Source organism: Lichenostomus cassidix, chromosome 5 (assembly GCF_008360975.1).
Source record: "Lichenostomus cassidix isolate B80296 chromosome 5, HeHo_3.0, whole genome shotgun sequence".
In the NCBI taxonomy this organism is placed as follows: Eukaryota; Metazoa; Chordata; class Aves; order Passeriformes; family Meliphagidae; genus Lichenostomus; species Lichenostomus cassidix.
In genome coordinates, this window is record NC_139486.1 from 3,307,701 (window position 1) to 3,334,441 (window position 26,741).

General features: G+C 42.5%; 1 protein-coding gene across 2 annotated transcripts; it reads right to left on the reverse strand.

Moving 5' to 3' along the window:
* Window positions 1-27: 27 nt before the first annotated feature.
* Window positions 28-20,193, reverse strand: DLGAP5 (DLG associated protein 5). Of its 2 annotated transcripts, none has more exons than XM_085061001.1 (20): window positions 20,059-20,193; window positions 19,311-19,368; window positions 16,572-16,821; window positions 15,148-15,350; window positions 14,592-14,696; window positions 14,070-14,154; window positions 12,271-12,375; window positions 11,445-11,519; window positions 9,528-9,816; window positions 9,025-9,143; window positions 8,822-8,939; window positions 8,346-8,431; window positions 7,660-7,820; window positions 6,863-6,955; window positions 5,219-5,438; window positions 3,972-4,221; window positions 3,562-3,619; window positions 2,351-2,516; window positions 1,931-1,980; window positions 28-1,260 (listed from the first exon to the last, which is right to left on the reverse strand). In XM_085061001.1, the coding sequence occupies exons 3-20, from the start codon at window positions 16,810-16,812 to the stop codon at window positions 1,138-1,140; spliced, it is 2,547 nt and encodes an 848-aa protein (XP_084917127.1). In that variant the 5' UTR covers window positions 16,813-16,821; window positions 19,311-19,368; window positions 20,059-20,193; the 3' UTR covers window positions 28-1,137. The 2 variants fall into 2 exon arrangements, with proteins under 2 accessions (XP_084917127.1, XP_084917126.1); XM_085061000.1 differs by having other exon boundaries at window positions 8,822-8,942.
* Between the last annotated feature and the right edge of the window lie 6,548 nt (window positions 20,194-26,741).

The following is a 26,741-nucleotide window of genomic DNA, read 5'->3' on the forward strand; positions in this document are numbered from 1 at the left end:
AATGAATAAAGTGGATTCCAGCACACATCAGCTTCCTCTCTTTATTTCAGTGTAATCAGTACACAGCTTCCAGGTTAAAACTTAAGCCAGAGGAGCTCCCCTGGCAGCAGCAGCAACACCTTCTGCTGAGGGATTGAATTCTCTGCTTGGTTTGGGATCAAGGCTGGTGGAAGGATGTGTGTGTTACACTAAGGTCACTGGTACAAGAAGAAGCCCAGTGAGGTATTTGTTAAAAATACAACTGGTAGAACAGTAATAATACTCCTGAAATCCAGAGTCTATAGAACTGGCATGCTCCTTAGAGACAAATATTTTACAGTCTGGAGGGGGAATGCACAAGGAACAAAATGAGAGAAGAGGCTGAGCTTAAACGTGTCAAAAACAAGGAGAAAATATAATTTGACTTGAAGGTCCTTAAGATACTCAATAGAAAACTGCATCCTTAAAGGAAATAATATCAATGCCTATTTTAATACAATGCCAAGAAAAGGTATTATCTGACTTAGAAATCCTTGTTGTGAGTTAGTTTCTAATATTACAAACCCAGTGGTTGTTAAACACACCAGGAAAATTTCCCCAGGAAAGAACTGCATGATTCCAGCTCTGCCCTAGCTGGTGCTAGCACTCCAAACCCTGGAGCCTGAGGGTGCAGAGGTACCCAGAGCAGTGACAGAGCATGGAGCAGTGCTCTGGGGAGGGAACAGGCTGGGTGTCACCCCAGGAGGTGCCCTCCCAGCAGAAACAGGGCACAGGCACAGCTGGTGGGGTGGGCACCTTGCAATAACAGTAAGGCATGAGGTCAGTTAGGCCAGGGAAGAAAAGTTTAAAAGGGAACAATTTTACAACCTGAAGGAGACAGGAAATACAGGAAACAATACCAACATAAAAATACTCCAGGTTGCAGTCAGAATTTACAGCCAGAGGATACAGCAGGGATCAGCAGAACACAGCTTGCTAGTGATATACAGCAGAGCTTGGGGCATCACAGCTGCACCAGAAAATGATACAAAAGCCATTATCAGATCCACTGCCACAGGTAGTCTTCCAACACAGTTCAGGGCAGCAGAATGTGTTCCAGATACCCTCTGTGAGCTTCTTGTCCATAGAATTTACATATTTTGCACTTTAAGTCACTTTTCATTTATCCCCAGAGGGACCAACAGGAGAAAACACTATGAGGTCACTGAACACTTCAGCTGCTGCAAACTTCTGGGCTTTGGTCTTGACTGGAGTGAAGGGAAGCTCAGCATCCAGCATTGGCTGTGGAGGAGGCAGAGTGTGGAGTCAGTGTTTGGAACACACAGAACCATGGAGCACTGGAAGGACTCTGATTTTCCCAAGAGTAACTTTGCAAGCTTATTTCCAGGCATAAAATAAAAAGTGATTACACATGGTCTGTGTTGAAGACAGACACTCCTTACTCAAGTCAGTAATCCATATTTTTAAAGAGGATTTTTCACAAGAAATCCTACACACAAATTCAATTAACAGTGTGAAAGCTTTTGCACGCCTCCTTTTCCCTGCTGAATGTTACTTCCAGCCCTAAATGTTGAAGTGATTAAAAAAAAGTTGGGATAGACTTAAAAAATTCCAGGAAGAAAGTGCAAGGAAACAAGGCTACATTAGGGAATATCTACAAGGAAATTTGTAAGAAACACAATTTCAAGGCTCAATCTGACAAGAATCAGACATTGTCCTGTTATAAATGTCTTGATTCATCCTACACTCATCATGTGCAATAAGGAATATCAGTGTGAGCCCAGGCAGGGAGACAGCTGGAATGTGGTTTGTATTTAAAGCTACATGAATTGGCTTGATAACATCTTTAAGAGTTTAATTTTCTTTGTGCAGTAACTGACTCTGCAGCAAAGGTTAACAGTCCTGCACCATGCAGCTTGTCTTAGTCAAATAAACTTGAAGGTCAACTTACCATATCAAAAGGATTTCTGTCAATGAGTGTCAAATCACCACATGAAACATCTGGAAAATAAGTATATAATTTAAAAAAAAAAGTGAGTCTGATACTGCCAAAGCTGAAAAAGCAGTATTGTGTTCTGCATTTACAAAAAAAAAATTAAAATCTAAAGTCTAAATTGTATTAATTTCCTTTTATATTAGCTTTCTGCTTCACATATCACACTGAAACTATGCAGGGAAATCCAGGAGCACTGTTTGCTCACGTGCAATGTGTGTTTTAATCACACCAGCTAAAGGAGGCTTTGCTAACAGCACACACAAATCAAGCTGACAGTGATTGCAAAGAGTAGTATTTAGATTACCATAAAACCTTAAAATAACCAAAAGGCCCCAGCAATGCCACCCAAACTACACCATGCACTAAGACATGCACCTGTTTGATGCATCTGTGGCTCTCCAGACTGAACAAAGTCTGTGTCTGTGCTGGGATCCTTCTCTGGGCTGCCCATGACGATGTCTTGTCCTTGTTCTGCAGCAGAAAGCTCCATCTCTTCCATGCCATCCATTGCTTTTGGCTCACTGCTAGAATTTCCCAGCACCTGAAAAACAGGGATTTGCTGTCTTCCCAGCCCTGTCTTTGTTATGTCAGACCAAGTCCACACATGTCATCTACAGTTTTTATGGACAATTCAGGAGAGATGGAGTTTTAACTCCAGGCACTGCAGGCTTGGGGTTTAAGGCTGTGATCCATATTGCCAAACATCCTTTAAAGCCTGAAAATCCTTTTGACAGCAAAAAGGAAGTTCTTCCACAGGAAAGAAGATTTTGAACTTCAAGTGTTACCTGGTGACATTTCCTCCAGAAAAACCTATCAGCAATACTGAAAGTTTTCCCCAGAGAGTGAAATCTCCAACAAGCAATTTCTCATCTTGATAAAGGATGATGTAAAAGGCATAAGAAAAGATTAGTAACCAAGATTTTTTTTTAATATATATGTAGGGGGATGGGAGAGGAAATGACTGCTGCAGTCATGCACAGATCCAAGCACTAACAAATAAAATGAAGGTACTCCATTTCCAAGGAAAAGTACTAAATGTTAATTAACTCCAAAGCACTGGCTTTCAACTGAGTAGCACAGTATAATCTAATTAGAGGCCACATTCCTGGTTTTTTAAGGCTACTCAAACACAGGCATGTCACATTTCAGAACATGGATTTCTGACACTTGGATTAGTTCTTGCTATACCTTTAAAGAGATTAACAGCCCAATGCTCTGCTATAGCAGCAGAGCTGAGAGTGCTGCAGCTTTTAGTCATGGTCCATAAATGCACAAGCATTTAAAAAATTCCCACCAGAAAACAGGATGTGGTGGACTTCCAGCAACATTGCTTGTCCAAGTGACAAGTGTGCTCATGGAGCAGCCAGAACCTCCAAAATACAGCTCTAATGAGCAAATCAAGGTCTCCAAACTGCAGCAGCCCCCACCTTTGTCCATCCTCAGAGGGAAAAAGCCCAGAGGAATACAGAAGATTCCAGTGAGGATTTGATCAGAAATCCAAGTGTCTGGGATAATCAAAAGAACCTTTTCCTTTGCTAGTAATAATAGAGTATGTAAAGCACATCTATGAACCATGCATGACTTACCTCACTTCCCTCTGCTGTGCCAGCATCAAGATAAATTTCTTCTGCAACCATAGAAATGCTGGAAGAGAAACCAAAACATTTTAATTCTTCTCAATCATCTTCATCAATCCCTTTCAATCATCTTCTGACTTGCCCAACTAATCTTAAAATTTGTTCTGCAGTTTTGCTGGCTTGGTTGGCACTGGTGAGCTACATCAAACTTCCTGGGCAAACAACAAACTTCTACCCAGAACCAAATTACATTTGGGCAAAGCTCTTAATATTTACTTAAGGGAAAGAAAAGGCCCAAGGACTTTGCAAACTTCATCACTGCCAAACTGAAAGGTAACATTTAATGGGTATTAACATCATGTCTTTCAGTTCAAAATGATTTGTACAAGGTTAATTAAAAGCTGCTTTAACATGCCTACCTTTGTTCAAGAACACCATCAGGGAGTTTATCCAATGGGAGAGTTTTTTCAGTGGGAAGTTGGTCCATTTTCAAACTCTGTGCTGGGTGGAAGCCTTTGAGGCCTGATGGGGTTTGTTTTGCAGTTGCATCCTCAGTGTCACAGAGAGCAGAAGGGACATTCAGGAGCAAAGCTCTGCTGGATGACCTTGGAGTTGCCAGTTTTCCAGGAGTCCTCTGGGAAGATCTGTGAGGTGTCCTTGGAATCACACCTGAAAAATGTGTTTAATGTTTCATTCCTACAGCAGCTCCCAGAAGCTGAAATTATCATTATGATCATTATGATTTTAACTAGGGACACAATTGCTTTCTGCTTGCTGAATCATCTTATACAAATATGACATTGATATCTTGCAAGGAGAAATTGAAATTATTAACTTCCATCTTTCAAATTAGGCAATTTTAATAGAATTTAAAAGACAGATTCAGAACTGATGCTCAGAACAGATTCTCAACTGGAGTTGGCTTAAACCCAGTGTTGCTTAAAGCTTTTCAGGAGTTCTCCTCTACTGAGAAGAGGCACACAAAAAAAATTCTTGTTTTGTGATGACAAAAGAGATTTGCACCAAAAAGAAAAGGGGATTTAAAATCAAATTATGAACTAGAAATGGAAGGAAGAGAAGCAGAAATACTGGAAATACTGGCTGCACATAGATGTCAATAAGATAAGATGCTGAAAATGAAGTTATATTTTGAGCACCTGTTAAAAACCCCAAACTATTAAACAGCTTTTATAGCAAACTGGATTATGTTACAATCTCGTTAACCATGAACACAGATTATGGGTAGACTTTATTTGCAGCTTTGAAGAGAACACTGCAAGAGCTTTAGTTAAAAAAAAAATCCCAATTCCTGTCCTACAATTAGAAGATGTGAGCTGGCAATGACTTTGATGAAGAGGCTCGTCAGCTGAACCTGGGAACACTCAGATTAGAATTTCATTATTAAATTTATGCTGGAAAAACATGAACCAGCTATTTCACCTCTGTCTAAGCAGGGATTTCACGCTGCCATAACCACTCAAATCAGCACATTCATGTACACCAGTTTACTTTGGAGCCCTGATGTAATTAGTCACTAGGTTGAAATAGTGTGTCCAGTACTGGAGTTGTGGTCAGTATAAACAGCACAATTCCCCTCCCCAGTGAAATGGATTTAACTCTCTTCAGTACTTTCAAGTCACAGAAACCATTATTAAGCTTAACCTACCTGAAAAGTTTTTCACAGGGCTTTCAATCCTGAAAAATCCTGCTTCAAAAACCACTTTTTCTACCTCTGGCAGCCTCTCCTGCTGTGTACCATCAGCAGCTGCCTCCTGCTTCATTTTGTCCCTCATGGCTGCTTTCACAGAAGCCAGGCGGCTCCGGGCAGCACTTCTGGCAGCTGCTTCCAGCTGGGCTTTGGGCACTCCACCTGGAACAGCCTTTTTCTGGAATGGGAAGAAAGTCTGGGTCACACCTGGAAACTCTGGATAGAAGTAATTACACAAAACTCCACACAGGTGGTGGTGCCACAGACACAGCAAGGAGCAAAAAGGAGGCTCAGGGGGAACCTTTTGGCTCTCCACAGCTTCCTGACAGGAGGGGACAGCCAGGGGGGATTCAGGCTCTACTCCCAGGGAACAGGGGCAGGATGAGAGGAATTGGATTTAAACTGTACCAGAGGAGGTTTAGGTTGGATATCAGGAAAAATTTCTTCATTGAAAGGGTTGTCCTGCACTGGCACAGCTACCCAGGGCAATGGTGGACTCCCCATTCCTGCAAGGATTTAAAAGCTAAGTGAATGTGGCACCTGGGGACATGGGGCAGTGGTGGCCTTGGCAGTGTTGGGGGAATGGTTGGACTTGATGACTTTTCCTCAACAATTCTATAATTTTATGCATCAAGTTCTCTGCTCATCCCCAGCATCTCTTGGGCTGCCATCCAGCTGTTGAGGTAAGTCTGTGATGACAACATTAAGGGTTTTTTTCAAATTAATCTGCAGTTCAAAAAATCCTCAATACAACTTTTTTTGCTAATAAATTCACTAAGATTTTGGAAGCACTGGGATGCAGGGACTCCTAGTGGCAGGCACAGAGTGTAACCACAGGACACACTCCATGCAGTCAGTGAAGTCTCTCCTGGCATTCAGTTTTCCAAGGGAAGTTTTGTTTTGTACAACCTGTGGGGTTCTGGCATTTATGGGCAGCTCCCACAGACCACACTCCCTCTGTTTTTCCACACCTGGAGTTTCTTATCCACCTTCACATCATTTTTATGATTAGTTAAGCAGTCTCAAGGAACTGCACAGCATTTAGGCAATGCAAATATGACTTGATATTCAGTCAGAAGCAATTGTATATTTCAAACCAAAGAGTAGATAAAACAACTCACATTACAGCTTATTTTGCAACAAGCAGTAACTTATTTTGGAGAGTGTCAGAGCCATTTGTGCTTAGAGAAGCAGCAGTTTAAAGCCACCCATGGTGTTGGCTTAATGGGACACCATTATAATTGAGCACTCCCTGCTCAAAACTGGCAGTCACTCCCAAATTCCTGTGTGGTTTCCTTTTCAGTTAAGTCAGTGTCAATGCCAGTGGCCCAGATAAATTGGTTTACAACTGAAGGGTAAGTTTATATCCTAAATTTAATACATTTGTCTTACTACCATAGAATCCAATGACTCAACAAAAGTAGTTGATAATTCTTAGTTCTAATCTTACCAGCCAAAAGAAGCAACTAGGAGTAAACCCACCAAATAAAACAAGTGCACGTGGGAGATGCAAGAGAGAAGGTGCATCCTAAGAGGAATTTCACTTAAAATTTAATAAATCTAAAGAAACCAAAGAAGATGTGCTTTAGGGGCTATTCATACCTTGAGAAGTGCTTTGCTTGGGACATCAAGTGGCTGCCACTCATTGGCTTGAAGCTTCTTCAGATTATCAAATTTTTTATTCACATCTTCAATCTGTTGGTTACATTTAAGGAAAGCAAAATAAATACATTGCAAAATAACCTTTATCCAAACAAGCAGTCTTCCATTCTGCAGGAAACAATCTCTCAAGTATCTCTGAAGAAGCAGACTATGACTAAGACCATAACAAACCCATCTTTACATTTAACTACTCACAAATTCTTTTGCTGAGTGCTGATTTACAAATACTGGCAAGAGCCCTTCTGATAATTTAGAATATTATATTTCATTCTGAAACCAAAGAAAGCATTAACAGAGGAAAAGAGATGAAGGTTTTCTACCACCTAAGCTCACCCCTAAATAGTTGCTGTATTTTCTACATTATTCTCATACTGAAGCATGGAAATTTTCAGGTGAGCTCCAGAAATTTTCCAGAAACTGGGAGGTAGATACTGTAACTGTGTCCTCACTCCAAAATAGAGTAAGATTTGTCTGTAAGAGACAGACAAGATACACAGGCCACAAGAAGACACAACAGAACTGGTCCATGAATTACAAGTCTAAATGATTCATGAATTATATGATTGAATTATACTAACTGCAACTATTCACTGCCACAAAGTATTAAAACAAGGACCTGCATTTTTTACATTAAAGATAAAAACCAGAACCTGAATAGTAAAAAAGTAAGTTTCAATCCATGGTTTGTAAAGAACTCCATCAGTTTTATTCTAAGAAGTTAACATGCAAGCACATACCTGAAAATTAACCATATCCCAAAATCCATCCAGGTCTGCACACGTTGTTTCTTTTTCACCTCGTTTAAATTCACAATTATCAACCAGACCTTCAAACTGTTTGAACCTTTCCCCTATGAGCAGCCTTGTCTGACCAACTGTGGTGCGAATCAGGTCTTTAGCTGAGAGCAAAAAGAAAAGAAAATACAGGACATCTTGGAAAAATAAGTGTTTGAAGAGTCTGGAATTTGTTGTTCATCTATTGAAGACCTGCGATACAATTCAAATGAAGGTTCCCTGTCCACTTGCTTCTTACCAAAAAATTACTATCTCTTAAGTCTTAAAGACGAGCATTAATGGAGTCATCTTTATTTTCCCAGATAAGGACACTTATTCCACATTAAAAGCTAATCTTATTTTTAAAAAATCAGCTTGGTTAAAGCTCAGAAATTTAAATACACTTCAAACTGGCATCAGAACAAGTATTTCGATGTGCACTTGGTTCACTTTATCAATCACCATCATGTCAAGTGCTACACAAATTTTAGTAATAGACTTTTTGACTTGAGGCAGATACAACTTTAAACTTTCTAGTACAGCTTTGCAAATATTTTTTGCTATTTGGCAAACAGCAGATCCATGTCCTTCCCTCTGTGCCATTTAGCTCCCATAACCCCCTCCTAGTGCCTGTTGCAGCTCATTCTTACCATCCTCTGGAATCTCCAGCTCAAGGTTTCCTTCCCACTGGAGGCACTGAGACAGCAGCCCCTCTGTCTCAGTCCGAAGAATGTTTCTGAAAATACAGGGATAGAGGAAAAATAAAGATATGGAGAATTCCCTGACTTGTGGCTGTTACTGGTTACTATCATTTTGCTTTCAGAGAAGCCACAGTCTTTCAGCAGAAGCCATTAGGTTGTTTTGTTTTGCTGACTGGCTGAGGTGCAGTTTCTTTTCTACTGCTTTCAAGCTCACATTCCTTAGGACAAAGCCTTAGTCTCTAGAATTTTATATTCTCTCCTTGCACCAAAGATACAAAAAGGAAGACAGCAATGTGTGCCTGCTCAGGTCACAGCTGACAGACACCAATCACCACTAAATTAAGCTGATCTTTAGAAGATGTCTCATTATTCATAATAAGAACCTTCAAATGGACATCAGGGAAGTGAAACAAGTAAACCCAAACCTGAAATAGGGCACATCATGCTCTTGCTCTCTTGTATCATCTGACTTCACTTCAAGTGCTGTTGAGACTGGAGTTGTTCCATTTAATCTCTGAGTGGAAGTTCTCTCATCAGATTCACCTGCTGAAAAACATGGAAGTAATTTGTTCAGAATCTGGTGATAATTAAAAGCATTAGAACAATAAATTAAATGTGAACTTCCTACCTTGTCCTTTCACACTTGTGGTCATTTGCTGTTCTTGAATGCCTTTAACAGCAGGTGAAATTTGACTTTTTATATTAGGCTTTCGTGCTTTAGTTTCACTGGATTTTTCAAATATTTTGCTGGAAACAAACCAAAGTACATTTAGAGTTAACACACATTAAGAAAGTGACATCAAATATAGCCAAATACACAGAAGTGCACAGTTTAGAAGGCAAACCTCCACACCACACTAGAGAACTCAAATAATAAATGAATAAACCTGTGCAGATGGATATAAGGCAGAGTTCCTAACAGCTGCTCCTAAAGCATTATGACAGAATTATGAGTTATACCCATATCTGCTGTTGTATTAAGTCCACATTTAAGCAGTGATAGAAACCATGATGATCAGGTGTTACAACACCACAGGTTTATCACACAATCTCTCTATAGACAAATGTCTTCTCTATCCCCACAGAGAGATTCACTTGCATTTTAGGCCCCATTAGAAGGAAGAATCTTACACTGGAGATTTTGAAAAATTCCAGACAGCACTGGGTGTCAAAAGAGCTTTTGCCCTTGAGGGAGACATGGGTGTAACTTTGTAGGTTGCTAATCCACTCAGAGGCTGAAACACAAAGTTTTGAGGTGCAAAAGAGCGTGTTCTGGGTCTCCTTGGAGAAGAATTGTTGTTTTCCACTGAGGTTTGTTCTTGCTGAAGTTCTACTGGCATTGAGTGTTTGGAATCAGCTGTGGAACTTTTCACCCCTGGATCCACTCCAGCACTTGTCTCCACTTCATGTTTAGGAGGAACTACCTGTAACAGCATAAATAGACCAAAAAAAAAAAATAAAATCAATCAAGTGTTTACAATAGGCATGGGCTGAATTATAATATGACTGAAAGCCATCAGGGAAGGGAACAGCTTAAGGTGAATCACCTCCTACTACAGCACACCTGTGATGCAGTGATGATTTACCAACAAGTCCCACCATTTCTGACACCTGAAAATCATTCTTGAGACAGAAGTAACACTTCACTACAAGGAATGCAACAATCCACTCCAGAGGCTAAAGCACAACACCTCAGCTACCAAAACAGTAATTAAAATTGGCAACTGCTTGCTTCCACTGCTAGGAGAAAAAAGCTTTAGGGTGATAAAATCTTCAAGAGCAGAATTACTGGCTCAAAATCCAACCAGGCCAGTCAAATAATCATAGTTTATACACAGACTTCAATCCAAAGACTGAAAAACAAACTGGAATAGGCTGATAGCTGAGGAATGCAGCTCAAGACAAGTGCCATTAGCACCACAGAATGTCATTAAAAGAGGAGAAAAAAAATTAAACAATAATTCACATTCTTACAAGATGAGTGACCAGATAGTCACACAGAACACATTTCTGAGATACCCAATTGAGAGATTGTTAGCTCAAGTCAGCCAGAAAAACTTTGGGTGTTTTTCAAGAAAATACGCATCTTCAATCCACTGAAAGTCTTGTTATACTTGAGTCACCCCTGCTAGGAATGTAAACTTTGACTCGTGCTTTTAACCAGCTTTTTCAAGTGGGCTGACTGTGGTTACAGCAAGAGTTTACCAACTGGCAGGGACTTCTAACTGTGAAGAGGAAGATACAATTGCTCTTACCTCCCTTTGTGTGTGATTGCACAATTTCAAACACACCAGAGCACAGCTGCAGTTACAGAACAAGGGTGGAGATGGGAGGTGTGAGAGTGCAAAGAAGGAGAAAAATCATGGATAGCTCTTGGCACAGAACTGTCTGCACATGAATTAATACACAAATTCTGGAATAGCACCAAGAACCACAATGACTGCCTTCAGATGTAAATCATGCAGCAAATAGCATTCTATCCGGCAAAGAATAGCATTTTCAGCTTTATTTTTTGGTGGTTCAAAACCTAAATTTGTTTTTATTTCTTAGCTTCTAGAGTCTCATATCGTTACCTGAGCAGGAAAAGGATCCATTCAGAATATACTTCAAAAAGGAACGAACTGAACAAAATTTACAGCCGTTTGATTAAACCAGGAAAGCAGTTTTTCTTTCTGATTAGAAAAATCATCAGAGATCTATCATGTAAGAGCTTCTTGTCTATTTTAAATTATTGTCCACATCTGGATTAGTAATCAAGTCATCCATCAATCACAACCATATCCATGGTGGGATTTGTGGGGTTGTCCTGTGCAGAGCCAGGACAAATGATTTTTGTGGGTCTCTTCCAATTCATGGCATTCTGTGATATGAGTACTAAATTTGATCTTAATTTTAAAAACATGGCAGTATAAATACATACAGCTCCTTCCCAAAATCTAGCTTATTAGTGAAATTACTATTCCTATGCTTGAACACTTCAGCTACAATGACATAGTTACTGGCTTTTAAATCAGTTTTACTGCTTTTCCATGTCAACTATTAAATTACCTACCTTTGTGGTATCAGGTTTGACAGCTTTCTTCTGCTTTCCTATGTTTGCTGTCTTTCTCTGTGACTGGTTACCTAGAACAAGAGATCAAAAAGGCATCTGATTGAGGTAATCTTTCACCAAAACACTGCCATAAAAATCCAGTTGCTAAAGACATGAAGAGATTGTTTTATTTCTTGAGTGGGAGGTGGCTAGAAGGAAGATACAGCATTACAAAAGTTCATTCAAAAGAAAATCTGGCCTAGGATTTAACAGCCTAGTAACAGATGTATCACCAAGAAAACAGACTCATTAAGTCATTAATCTTCACATGCTGTCATATACTAACAATAAAAGTCACTTTATTGCCTTAAAGGTTAGAGAGAGTGTCAAGCCAATTGGAGTTTAGATTTTTAATTTCTATACAACATAGGAATTCTGTTGGTAAATTGAATTCCAGTGAACAGGCAAACATGGACAAAGACAAATTCCTAACCTGAAGAAGAATAAAGGCTCTCATCTCTTCCAGAGATGTGTCTACTCCTGCTCACACATCCAATAATTATATGGCCATAAACAGTCACACACCAAAGTGGCAAATCTTCACCAGTTCTGGCTTTGTTCTTTGAGTTTGTAATTACCATGTGGACATTGATGCTCCACACTGATGGGATTTTGTGGGAAACTCTCCAGTGTTGGTTTAATATCTTGATTTAGATATTGCAATAGAGCTCCAGGTGGAGTCTGAGTGACACAGCATTTAGTCCTTTTCTTAGATGATCATTTGGCATGACTTAAATGCAGTCTAAAGTCCAGCTGAGCTACACAACTCTCTGCCTCACTTACCAGCAGTAGCAGCAACAGCTGTTGGTTTCAGCACCTGCCTGGCTGCAGAGGCAGCTGCTCTGGTGACTCTCACATTTGGGGCTGGTTGGGCTGCAGTCTGCAACACTGCAAGAGATTCATTCCAGAGATTCTGAGTTTAATAAGAAACTGCACTCCAGTAATAACTGAAAGCCTACATTTTGTAGAAATCAGAAGAATGCTAATGAGCAGGGTTGGGTGGTTTTGGTCAGTGCAGTGTAAACAGCACAGTTTGCAACACCTCAGCATCCAGGCAATGCACTGAGGGATCCTGACTGGAAGAGGTTTTACTGTTCAGGTCCATCAAGGCACCAGTGTGCTTCATGCACAAAGCCTAAGGAATGCTTCCCATGGCTCCCTGCAATCAGAGTCAACACCCTCCCTGTTTTACAGATGAAATTTTCTAGAGTAATAACTTTGCCACAGTTATTTGCACAGCTGGAAGCTTAAGCAAACCACTGGTATAACAAAGTGATGCCCTGGCCATTACATGAAAGATTTCCAAGGCCAGAATTTAATGTAATCTAACAAAGTACTCTTAAGACTAATTGCCTCTGAAATATTTTATAAAACATGACAAGTTCATGCACCGCATTACCCATCTTAATCATTTTCATCTTTGTATTTTAGCACTGTTTCTAATAGGCTTTTGAAATGACAGCGTTTTCCTGCACAGACAAATTTCACAGGAGCTCTTTATTCCATATTCTGCCTGTCTGAAATCCTGTAGCCCCACTTGGTTACTGTTAATGCTATTCCTGTCTTTAATGTCAAGCTGCGATTCTGTAGAAGCTAGAACGAAAAGTTGGGAAAAAATTACTGGATAAGTAACTACAACATTGGATTTATCAAACATTCACTTCCCAAGCATTTCTTATATTGGTGTTTCATAGAGCCACAGAATGATTTAGGTTGGAAAAGACCTTAAGGATCATCTCATTCCAACCTCCCTGCCATGGACAGGGACGTTCAAGTACATATGACACATATCCTTGATTCAGTACAAAAGGAATAATCAAATATAGTGGATGATTATTTTTCAAAAATTGAACATTTTAATTGTTATAACAAACACTGATAATAGATCTTTTCAGTATTCACTGAAGGCACTACTGAAATTTCTTTAAATAAAGGTCTGCTGCTTGCTGATTTAATTAGATTAATGATGTGAAGGTCATTTCACTCTGAATTACTGACTAACTTGCATTAACATCAATATTCCACATGACTTGCCTGTATCTACTTAAGGCATGGATATCACTGGGCTGTGAGGAAGAGTTTCTGATCCAAGGTATTCTAGACCCTTGGAGGTGGCACAAGGTGTTTTTTTACACACTGTTTTCTTAATAAATATCTGTAATTGTAGCATAGAAAGTGAGACACAGAAGGCACTTGCTCTTCTGTAACAGCAGCAGTCACTACCTGTGATCTTCTTGGAGGCAAACAGAAACCTCTGCACAGCTCCAGGAGCAGAGGCAGCTGGCACTCATGCAATTCTGCCTACTGACCTGTTTCTTTTCCCTATTCCTAGGGGGAATAATCAGTAAGCAGGACTGTCAGTATCCTGCATTCCATTTCCCCCAGCCTATGGAGGCAAGAAGCTCATGTGATCCCTGGAGCCACACGCTTGAGAATCTGCCAGCTGCTGCCCTCACAGCTGGTAGGAATGGCCATCTTAAAATCTCCTCCTTGCTTCCTACACACCAAAATGCACTGTGGATCTTTCCCCCAAAAAACTCCAAACCAGCAGTATCCTTTCAGGTTCAGATGTACTTCCATACCTTTCTCTTTTTCAGCCACTTTCACTGTATTCATCTGTTTGTGTCCTGGCTGTGTAGGGCGCACGCTCTGCCCACGGGCACTGACCTACAAGAAAAAAACCCCATTTTTTTGTGAAGTATCACATTTCCAGAAATTCAGCAGCCCAATTTCTTTCCTTATCTTTCTATCCTGGATTAGAGTAAAGCAAAAAGTCAAATAATTTGGCACAGAGGGCTTTAAAAAGTCGAGAGACATTAAGGATAACTACAATAAATTGGTTTAGGGATATGTTAACATGAATTATCCAACTAGTTAAGAAACTGGCAGAAAAAGAATGAAGAAAAATATTTAAGAAACAGTTTCAGTATCTTGAGGAACTTGACTGAAAAACAGATCAAGAAAACCTGTGCTCTTTTCTGCTTTTACTGATCTAATCAAACTTGTAAAGATACTACCCGGAGTCTGAAATTACATCCTTCTCTCTAAATTTAGTGATTGAAGTTTATATATATGTATACAATATTTATATATGTAAAACAAACCGTAGAGGACTTAGAAACAGTTGGTATCAGAGTTGGTATCATAGATTTTCCTTCTTGGATCTTGGCTTTTGATCGAGTAATCCTTCCAGAGAAAGCAGGAGCTGCCTGGGAACATCCCCAAGGAAACAAGAATTAATTCACTCCTTTTCCCCCCTCATCACTGAGAGATTGAGCAAGGACAAATGTGAAAAACATGTCTGTGCAAAATGGATCAAGTGTGTAATCTGGAAAGGTTTCAAAGCTGAGTTGATTAAATATGAACAAGTTACTAGTTGTAAAATAATGTAGCTGTTTCATTTGTGGATAAATAATTTCAGTTTTTGAACTGAACATAGTCATAAATACAAAAATCCACATACCACTAGTACTATTTCCAGTTTTGTTTAAAAAAGAGAATGAGCCAAATCACTCCCTTATCATCCCTTATTACAATATTAATAAAGCATCTGCAAAATAAACAGTTTATTTGGAATAACACACACCTTGTAAACAACCAGAAATTTTAATAGCGTGCACAGATATAATTAATTTAGATATTAAATATTACCCTTATTACCTTATCTCTTGGCTTTTCCACCACTGGTTCCTCAGGTGCAAGAAATCCAGGTGCAGCTGGTCTGTAGAGCCCAACTTTGAACACTCCCTTCTTGGCTTTCTCTCTCTGCTCCTGCAGCTTGCGGAGCTCCTTTTCTTCTTTGTAGCGCTGCAGCATCTCCTTGCGCTCGTTCATCCTCTTGGTGGCTGCATTTGTGGTTTGTTCTGAAGCAGACATGGAATATACATGTTATAGACATGTTATAAAATCATGAAGATGTTTCTGAGTCAACATGAAGTCAGAAATTCCCAATAAACTTTTCCAAGCTAGAAGAGGAACGTGTTGAAGAGTAGAACTGTCTGGAATCTCTTAATTGCTTTAATTCTTCCCACTAAAAGGGAATTCAGTGGTAAATTTCAGTTTACAAATACACCTCCCCAAATCCACCTGAGGATTACTGTGAGTTCATTCCCATTTCACAGACTGTTCTTGCAAGGTTGCTAGTATGAAAATTAACACTTCAGTTACTCATTTTGTTTATTTTTACCAGTTTCTCTATTCAAACACTTGTAATGTCATTGAAAGCAGAGCTTCAGATACCAAAGTCTGCCTCAGGCTGAGGGTAAGTTTTATGAAAGAATAAAACCTTAAGATGATGCCAAATTTGAATTATATGTCTACCTGAAAAATTAACATCTACTTACACTTGAAATCTATTAAAAACAACCAAGAAAAAAAATAATAAATTCCCTATTTGATATTATTATATATTGACTACACTCCAATAATCTTCAAATAAAGGACCATCCTCCCAGAATCTTCTGCTATCAAAATACTAAAGGTAAAAATATTTCTTAAAAAAAACTGTTAACATTTTTAAATGTTAACTTAATTTCCTAGACTACAAGCACCCAGGAGAGCCAGGGGGCAGAATTCAGCATATATGGAGGCCCTCTTTTCTGGGAGGAAAAATAAATTGTCAAAATCTACCCATTATAAAAATAAAATTACACTGTGCATTTATCCATTAATAATTTTATATATACTTATAATATACACTTGCCCATTGCTAAGCACACTTTAAACACAATAGGCATCAGTTATGTTAGATGGTATTTTTAATTGGAGTTTTTCGTGTCTGAAAGGACAAAGCAATCATTGAGACTCTTCCTACTGAATATTAACAAAATCCATTCTTCCTTATGCTGCTGCAGCCAAATTAGAGCAAAACCTCATTCATACCATCAAAGGAATGAGGAACACACAGCTGTATTAAGATTTTATTTTCTTGATTTTAACAATTGGAAAAGCCAATAGGTTTTAAATCTTATACTTTTCCACCAAATTAAAATGTTGACTGCTATCAGGTTTCTGTGATAATGCCACTAAATCTACTTAAAATTTTTAACATTAAAAAAAGGGATCTACAGCAAGTCTTTACTTACTCTGCTTCACATTGCTGTTCTCTTGAGAGCACAATTCCCTGTTTTCCTTGAGCTCAGAAATTCCCCTCTCCTTGGAGAGCTGCACATTGACATCTGCCAGGCCAAACTGCCGGCCTTTTTCAAAGAGCTTGTGCCTGTTCTCCTTCTGGGCGATGGATTTCCTGCGTGCAACCTTGGTTCTGAGGGCTTCTGTACTCAAATTCTTCTTGTACCTACTGGCAAACTGGGAGGTAGCAGCCATCCTGATGACCTTAGACAACAAGCACAGTGATTAGGAAAATTGTGTCATGGTTTGTATTCCCTTTTTGGTAAAGCTGGCATGTTATGAGCAAAGCCCTGAAATTCTTTGTTTCTGAATGTGACCAAAGAAAACAAATGACAATTTCAGTAATGACTCTTTCAGCAATTTCTCCTTATTTTTATTTATTCCAGGGACCAGTTTGGTTGTTGAATGGTCAACAAGTGTGACACAGAATTAGGAGGGGAAAGTGCACCCATGCCTTGGATTGGCTGGGCTGCTTTCTCCACAGCTGTTTTCCACATTAAGGAGATGAGCAAGTAAATGACAAGGCTGTAGGACAATACTTGGAAGCAACATCCCATTTAGATTAGACCTATCTGATAGCAAGGAATTTTGTCATGCAGCAGAGTACTCGGAACCAGGATGTTTCCAGGATGCAACTGCAATACAACAGTGGTTATTTCAAGCAGCATTTTTCCCATCTTTTTTGACCTGAGAAAGCCTTAACCCAATCATCAGTTGGTTTGCACAATCTGTGCTAACAGTACCTAAAGGGGCTATGGGAGAGCTGGAAAGGGACTTGGGACAAGGGAGGGAAGGACAGGACAAGGGAGAATGATTTCCCACTGCCAGAGGGCAGAGTTAGATGGGATATTGGGAAGGAACTCTTGGCTGTGAGGGTGGGGAGGCTCTGGCTCAGGTTACCCAGAGAAGCTGTGGCTGCCCCTGGATCCCTGGAAGCATCCAAGGCCAGGCTGGATGGGGCTTGGAGCAGCCTGGGACCAGTGGAAGGTGTCCCTGCCCATGGCAGGAGGTTGAAACAAGATGGTTTTAATGTCCCTTCCTACCCAAACAAATCTGGGATCCCATTATCTCCTGCATCCCCACTAAAACCTGCTTTGTCAAGGGTTTTCCACCTCAGCCAGGGTCTTTCAGACATCTCATCTTCCACCACTTACAGAAAACATCTTTACACTAAGTGGGGTAACAGAGCTAAACTAAATACCCAACAGTTATTAATTTATTGGTAAATTGGTGATTTGCTGAGGTTCTTCATTTCAAGACAGCAAGTTCTAATCAAACTACAGGAATCATCAGTGAACTGGACTGAAAAGCCTTGACAGTGAGTGTACAGGATTTCTTGAAATCCTTCCCATCTATGTGCTACCAAAAGCCAAAAACTCACGCAGCAGCCTAACTGGAAAACCCAAGCGTTAGAAGAAAAAAAGCAGCAAAAGAGAAATAGTGCAGAAATAAACTGCATGTATTTATGGAAAAAGCAGTCAAGTAGAGAACCTGAGCTGCTGGAAGAAGGAATACAGCCCAAAACTGTTCAGATGCCATGAGTGCTGGCAGTGGCAGCTCCTTGTTCCCCACTCCATGACAGTGTTCATTTGTGGGGGAATTTGCACAGCACCAACAGCATCTGCACAACCACCTGGACAGAAACCTAAATGGGAGTATTTTGCCTCTTTTTTTCTGATATGTTCAGTGCTGCAGGAGAACAAAATGGTCAGTGGAAGTTAAAGAGCAAAGTGTAATAAAAATCAGGACTCAAATCTGGGACTGGATCTCCTTCACACAATCCTGGAAGAGCTGGTCCATGCCAGCACCACCTGGTTTGTGAATATCTTGGGCTTCACCCTGCATTTTGCATTGCAGCTTTCAGAAATTGATTAAAAATGCCAGTTAATGATGATTACAAAAAAACTCCACTGCAGCTCATAGGTCATATTTGCCCTGCTTTACATTTAAGTGATTAAGGAAGGTTAATTCATGAGCATCTCCAATAAACATATTTGAGCTGATCTGTTAGTAATTACAGAATTAGTCATTACAGAATTGTTAGCAATTACAGATCTTGTTACTAATTACATGGCATTACAGAAAACATAAAGAAAACAGTGGGAATATATCTCTTACTATCTATGTCCTAGAAGCAGCAGGCTTTTGAGCCCAGTGGATGAGAAACATTCCTCAAAGCAGCAGTTGGTCTCTACACTCATCTTTTTTCAGGACAAAGTTCTTAAATTTACCCTTAAACTTATTCTTTAAGTTCAGCAATCCTTTCAAAGTGCAGGCACAATTTTTAACCTTGATGGTAACACAACCTATATTCCCAGAACATACATTGTTATCTATAAGGGAAGCTTTCAGCCAGCTGCACTTGCCTTAAACACTGATAAACATTTAACACTTTTAAAGGGGATTAACATTCTATCTCCTGCTTTTAATATTTTCCCAGTTTTTTACTGCAGTACAATTCCATTTAGGACTTCTCCCGTGAAGAAGTGATCCACATTTCAGTAACAAACCCTGCAGAATTATAAATCTTACAGATGATGGCAAATGTAATAAAACCAGAGAAACAGAGAGACTGTCCCATGAAGGTATTCCCAACCCATGTTAGTAAAAGCAATACATGTTACCAGTGATCTCTGTGGGGTCATTAAAAACCGATGGCATGCTCAATATCCTAAAAATTAGGACAAAAATACCTGTCTCCTCTTCCTTCCAGGTTACTGTTCCAGTGGACTATCTTGCCCAAACAGGAGCCTAGAAGATTGTTATTTAAATTAGCATAAACTCAAGTAAAGACCATCAGTAAGAAAGGGACAGAGGGCTTATACAAAAGATTTGTGACTAGCCAACATATACTAGTAGAAATTAACGCTGAAATTTTATTTTTATAGATAACAGTGAGAGAAAAGGGTCGCTTTTGACCAGCAGCACCCTCAGAAGTAAAGGGCAATGCGAGCATGAAAACATTCAGCTGTTTTTTAGCCTGAACAGCGAGAAAACAGAGCAGGAAGAGCAAACATCGCTACGTTTAGAGAGGAAACCCGTTAAGCTTAGAGAGTGAGTAAAACTTGAACTCAGCCGTTTAGAGACAGGTCCCGGGGGTCGGGACAGACTGCTGGGCACAGCTCCAGAGCCGCTGGGAGGGGGCAGCCCGAGTGTCCCCTCAGCCGGGATTGTCCCCTCAGCCGGGACTGTCCCCTCAGCCCGGGTCTGTCCCCTCAGCCCGGGACTGTCCCCTCAGCCCCTTCCCCGCCAGCGCTCCGGGGTGTTCCCAGCCCACTTCAGACAGAAGGCACCGCTGCCAGCCCACCCTCAGGCGAAACCCCCATTCCAGGGCCCCTCATGAAGCCAATTCCCCGGGTCTCGAGCTCCCCCAGGCCCCTCAGAGCGCCCCCAGGACTCCCCATCCCGCCTGGCCCCGCACCGCCGCCAGCCCGCCATTACCTGCCCGGCCCCGCGCGCCCCGCGGCGCACCGCCCGCCTCGCTTTCAAATCTCACCCGCCGACGCTCATTGGCCAGCCGCGGCCCGCCCGCTCCCATTGGCCTCACTCGCCGCCGCCGATAGGCAGCGCCGAAACGCCGGAGCGGCTGCTTATTGGTGGCCCGGTGGCCACGCTTAATTTTCATTGGCTGATCGGGGAATTTCCCCGCCCTCGCTTGACGCTGATTGGCTGGTGGTGTGAGGGGATGAGGCGGCTGAGCGGGCGGGGGTGAGGTTGGTCCTCACTGTCGGGCGGGACGCGGGGGCGGCAAGATGGCGGCGAGGGTCATCTGTGCCTTGGGGTCACCTGTACCTGGAGTCACCTGTGCCGGGGGTCACCCGGTTCCGGGGTCACCTGTGCCAGGGGTCACCCAGACCTGGCGGCACCTGGGCTTGCGGAGCCCTCAGTGCCACCGGGACTCAGGGACAGGGATGAGCTCTGCTACCACCCACAGAATCCCAGAAGGAACTCCAGAGGCTCATCTGGTCCAGTCTCCCTTCTGAAGCAGGGAGGTCCCAGAGCACAGGATTGTGTCCAGGCAGCTCTGGATGAGGGAGACTCCACACCCTGTCTGGGCAATCTGCTCCAGTGCTCGGTCGCTGCACAGGAAAGAGGTTCTCCCTCACGTTCGGGTGGAACTTGTGGCCATCAGTCTCTGCTCGTCCCCTTGTGCCACTGCTGGGCCCCCGGAGCAGAGCCTGCTCCATCTCTGAGGCCTCCCTGCAGACAGGGACAGAGAGGGGTGAGGTCTCCTCTCAGTGTCTCCTCTCGAAGCTGAGCAGCCCCAGCTCCCTCAGCCTTTCCTGGGCAGGGACATTCTCCAGTCCCCCAGCCATCCTCCCCTGCTCCACACTGCAGGAGCTCCTCGTCTTTCCCGAGCCGAGGAGACCACAAGGTCTGTGTGCACATCTCAGTGACTGCGTTGTGTCACCCCGAAGCCAGGTCTCCACAGGTCTGAAAGGGCCACAAGCACATTATTAAAGTGTTTTTATTAAAGACCTTTCATTTCCTCCCATACCTGCATCATACCAACCCCGCGGTTTGCTGGCGTGGGTCGTGTTTAACACTCAGCTACTGGATAAGCTGTGTGTTTGTATTCAAGGGTTTGTATATAACCTGGGAAATTCAAGTGCTAACGGAGGAACCGTCCGCTTGGTGGCACTGCAAAAATGGGGACAGAGTTTGGAGAAAAGAAAAAAAGTGTTGGGAAACGGGAAATTGTTGAGCAGCAAGAGCGGTGGTCAGCGGCGGGCCACAGCCATGCCCTTCCCGCAGCCTGAAAATGCGGGATCCCCTCTGGCTTTACAGAAATACATCAGTAATTTTGTGTATAAACGCGATTTTAAGACAGAGATAAATGGATTAAAGACCACAGTAAGGACACAGGGCTGTTCCCCACGGAATCATTGGAGGGTGAGTGGCTCTGGGCATCCCGGATGGGAGCAGTCGGGAAGAGTCACCTGCAGTTTCTGCACAGACTGACAGAGGTTACAGCAGAGGTCACAAATATTGACCATCCAGCCTAATCCTACGAGAATTTATTTGCTAGAGATAATAAAAGATCAGCACGGAGGTTATTGAGTGCTGCCAAACTGATGGTTTGAAAAAGATCCAGTTAAACAACAGAACCACAGGAGCTCAGATCTGTAGACCGTAGAGTACAATCCAATGCAGTCCTCGGTGTTTGCTGATTTTTGTTACTTTGCTTTTTTTTCTTTGTCAGTGGAATTTGAGGACATTCAGCAATGCTACCTAATATCAGAATATAATCAAATCATGCCAGCCATGCTGAAACACAAGTTTTAGAGGAAAAGGGAGTTTAGATGTTCCAGCCTTTCAACCAAAAATAGTTGGTTTTTTTTTCTTACTGCATACTTGAATATGCTGAAACAATATTTTTTTTGCTCCTTGGAGCATCTAGACTGGCACCTTTGCAAATTTCCACTCACGTGGATGTCGATACAGAATTGAGGAAGCTCTGCTACAGCCCGGGCTTAATCTCAGGAGCTCAAATAACAACACGAGTGGTAATGCAGCTGCAGACCCTTTGAGGAACCTGAGTACCTGCCCTGGGTCCTGGCAGGCTCAGGGATTGCTGTGCACCTCTGCAGGTGTTACCTGAGCCAGGTAGGTTGCAGCCAGAATGGGTTTCCTTAACGTGCTGCAGAGGCACCTCACAGTATTTAGGTCACCACAAGGGTCTCGGTGTGTTTGAATAATGCCAAGGTTTTAAAGTGTTGCAATGTCACTTAAGATGAAACACACTAATAAGGTGTTTTCCAACCAAATTCCTGATTGCCACTGGTTTTATTGTGGTTAGAGAAATATTGTGTTGAGACGAGTAAACATATTACCATCTAATAAACAAGGGATATGAATTTCTAAACTCATAATCCTGTGCAGATATTAGCCATGCCTGAAAGGTTGAACTCCTTATTCTCATACAGCCCTGATGATTTTATGATTATATCCCATTTTAGCCATCGAGCTCTGAGAACCAATTTGAATTTCTTCATTTCTTGGCAATATAACTGTCATTATCTGATACATTTTGTACTGAGGAGATCATTATGTGGCAATCTGCTAACTTGTTCTTTCTGCTCTTCATTCCTTCTCATGGAATATTGTTCTTTGTGAAGGTAATTCTGCCCACCCTTGCACACATGAACAGCAATATGTGTAGGGAAGCCTATCCCCAATTTTAGCCCTGAAATAATTACATTTTTTTAATATATTTTGGTGCAAGTACAGGCAAATGGAGTTATAAAGCTGTACCCCAGAGTCACTTGCATGGAGTCTAAGAAAATCCTCTGTAGGCAAAATATGGTGCTGCAGAGGGCATAGAGTAGCATCTTGCCAAATTTAATTGATAACCTCTCAATCAAATATTGAACAGCAAACTCATTATGATGCATTGGCTGCTGTTCCCACTTCTGCTCAGGCTTTTCATCTGAAGTGCTTGCTAGTTTAAAAACCAGAACAAATTCTAGGAGCAGAAAATAGAAGTGCAATTCCTGTCTTTGAACAACTAGGAAACATAGTTAAGCCTCTTGCTGTGTTCTCTGAGGTCTATTTTGCCCTGCAGCCCATTTTGCCAGGAATGGGAGGAAGCCACACCCGGTGCCTCAACCTGTCACCTGGGAGGAGGGCATGGTCCAAGCAGGTAGAGAGATGTTTGGACTCTCACCTGGATGAGCCTGGAGAGTGTCTTCCCTTTCCTGGGTATTTCTCCACCACCCAGATCAGCCCATACAACAAATAACATCAAATGCAACCCTGCCACCCACGGTGTTAAACAGAAATTGTTATTGCTCTGATCCTTCAAAGGGCACTGACAGACTCCTAACCCCCAATGTGTGGGCCTGGGATCCTGAGCTGATGGAAACACCTACACTGGCTATGCAAAGTGACTCTAATACAGCCCTGGTTTGATGTTTCCTGCTCCCTGATCTCTGCTCGGCAGGTGGGAGTTTCCATTTGCCCTTGGGAAGTGTCTCTCTGGACTATAAATAGAAGGACGAGGTACCTGACTCTGGATATTCTATTGCACTCTGGCAGCTGATACCCAAAAGCTGGATGTTGTAGCACATTTATAAGCTCCCAGCTTTCACAAAAATGCAAACTAGCAATGTCAGGATGCAAAGTGCACTTGGGAGCACAGCCTGAGTGGTTTTGTCTCAGCATATCTGCACATCCTCTGGTATCTACGGGGAGTTTACACCAAATGTTCTCTGCTGCTACAGATTTCTCTCACCAACCTGCTCCAGCACTGCAGGTGAAAACATCCTCAGCTGGCTTCTTCCTCCAAGGCCCAAAGCCACATTCTTAAGGATACCACACTTCTTTCCAAACAGACTCAACCCTTTTTCGTTTTCTTCCATGGCAAAGAGGGGAGTGGGAATTAACCCCAGAACAAATGCTGGATTCAACCATAAGCCAACCATAAGCTGAGTTGAGACCAAACTTTTTGTTGTTTTCAGGGACTTTGGAGTCAGTTGCTTTGGGCGAATTGTGTTTTTATCCCCTTGAGCAAAAACAGATGAAGAAATATCTTAGTGGGGTGGGATTAGATGACGTCTCAGCAGCAGGAAGTAGGTTTCTGAGTTAGGCCAAGACCATTGCATTTTCCTTTGAAAAGAGATCCCTTTCCCTACTTGCACAATAATTCCAATTTTTTTTTTTTTTTATTTTGGCTGAAAACCTGGATGTATATTTTTTGCCTCATTTGCCTCTGTTGTGTCTCCATTGCCCAGGAGCAGAACATCTCCTGTGGAAGCTGGATGGAACTGCTGGAGCTGTTTCATGGTTAAAACTAATACAGCCAGGAAGGAACAGCTTGGTTTAGAGAGTACAACACAAAGGAATATGACTACTAATCAAGATGGAAACAATAAAAGACCTGTAAGGACTTGGTTAATCCTCTTTGCCCTGACATAGTTAAACTTCTCCCGGTCTCTGATAAGATAGGACTGGCTTTCTTTATCTATTGTTTTTTTAATGTTCAAGGCTACTGAAATGTAGAAGGGCCAGATGGCCATTTAAGCTAAACAATGTGCAAAATCTTTCTTATACTATCACTAAATGCCCCGAGGGAGTGGGAGGAGAAAGGTTGTTTAATCATTAGAAGTCACTTAGCAGCAAATGGCAGTTCACTGTCTTTATCAATTTACTACAAAAGATTGGGGCTGTATCTTTGTGGGGCCTTTTTCTAATATGACAGAGCACATATTTCACTCCCCTTTAAGTCATCGGAGGATATTTTGCATCTCACTGCATGTCACCGAACTGTGAGGCCATGCTAAATAGGGTTTTTTTTTTTCCATATGCACTTGGTCCTACACCAAAATACAGAATTTTTCCCTGGAACACAGGAAACTACTGTGTCAGCAGCAGCTAAATCCCGTTGTTGTTCTGGGGTTTGTTACAGTCCAATGGAGAAAGTACTGGAGGGGTGAGAACAGTAGGGTCTGTCTTCTGTCCTGTCCTGATCTAATGTTTGACCTTCAGCAACTCATCTTACCTCTGTCTTCCCTCCCACCCTTGCTTTGTCTTTGTCTATAGCAGCCCTAGTCAACAGAGACCTTTTGAGGTTCATCCCAGCCATCTCAGACACCATGTTAGGGTGATCCTGGGCCTTGGCTGATTAGCTCTGCCCCTCCTCAGGACTGTCATGGCACAGTGCTGGACTGACACACACTGCTTGTTAGCTTGAGAACAGTCTCAAGGATCTCCTCTGAGTATTGCATACACAGAATAGGTAGTGCTGCCCTCCTGCAGGTCAGGGAATTATAGAATCATAGAATATCCTGAGTGGAAAATGATCCACAGGGATCATCCATTTAAACTCCTGGCTCTGCACAGGACACCCCAACAATCCCACCCTGTGCCCAAGAGCATTGTCCAAACACTCCTGGAGCTCTGGCAGCCTTGGGGCTGTGCCCATTCCCTGGGGAGCCTGGGCAGTGCTCAACCACCCTCTGGGGGAAGAACCTTTTCCTAATATCCAATCTAAACCTCTTCTGACACAGCTCCAGCTGTTCCCTTGCATGGAAAGAAACCAGGCCAGGCCTTTTCAGTTTGGTACCTACTTCCATTTAAGTGAAAACGATTTGCCAAAATCTTTTAAGGAGAGGGGAAGCTCCTTCTTGTAGAAACCCTTTGAGGTTTAAACTACCATCTGATGCCCACCACTTAATTCCTCTTTTCCCAATGCCTTCCCATTGTGTTTCTCTCCTGTTCTCTGATACCCTTGGTTTCAGAGGATTTCTCCAGTGCCCTTCTTTCTCCCTGCAGGCTGAGACTTCTCAAGGACTGCACAGAGAAGATGGCTGGGGTGACACTTGCATGACAAACCACTGCTGTGGATCCATCTGCACCAGGAACAGCAGCTCATGTTTTCCTCTGCCAAGGACAGATGACAGCAAAGGGTATTTAGTGATTGTGCTGGGGAGGCAACGTTGGCAAAACACGCTGGCAAAGCTGGCACCACGCTGGTGGGGTTCCAGTAGGGAGGGACACTCCCAGTGACCTCCCTGCAGCTCTTTTGGGATGGACTGCCCAGGGAGGTGGTGGAGTCACCATCCCTGGAGGTGTTTAAGGAAAAACTGGATGTGGCACTCAGTGCCATGATCTGGTTGACAGGGTGGTGTTCGGTCATGGGTTGGACTTGATGATCTCACAGGTCGTTTCCAACCTAATTGATTCTGTGATTCTTCTGGCCCTGCAGTGGGCAGTTCAGTAGGTTTCAAAGCCAGGAGGTCTATCGAACGACTTTTTGGCCTCCTGCAGAGGACTGTATAGATTTTTCTCCTGTTATCACCAGACTAAATCCACCGATAAGCTGCCGGTGCCACGCCGCGGGCTGGGAACTGGCACCCCCGTGGCTTCCAGTGCCACGTTGGTCGCTAAACCTCGTCGGTGAGCTCCAAGCCCGGCACACCGGGGCCAGCGGGGGACCGCGGGGTGTCCAGCGCCGGGGGCTGCCTTGGAATTCGCTAGCCTTGCAGGGACTTGCAAGGAGCGAGGAGCCCGGGAAGCGCCCCGAGCCGAGCCCCCGGTGCCTGGCGCGGCGGGGCGGCCGGTGCCTGGCGCGGCGCGGGGGCGGCTCCGCGTCCCTCCCCGGCGGCTCCGCGTCCCGCCCCGCT

Coding starts and splice junctions, on each gene's coding strand:
- DLGAP5 (XM_085061000.1), bottom strand. CDS start 16,812: ATGGCTGCTACCTCCCAGTTTGCCAGTAGGTACAAGAAGAATTTGAGT. Junction 8,943..9,024: donor CACAAGTGTGAAAGGACAAG/GTAGGAAGTTCA, acceptor CATGTTTTTCAG/CAGGTGAATCTGATGAGAGA. Junction 5,439..6,862: donor CAAGCAAAGCACTTCTCAAG/GTATGAATAGCC, acceptor TTCCCATTCCAG/AAAAAGGCTGTTCCAGGTGG.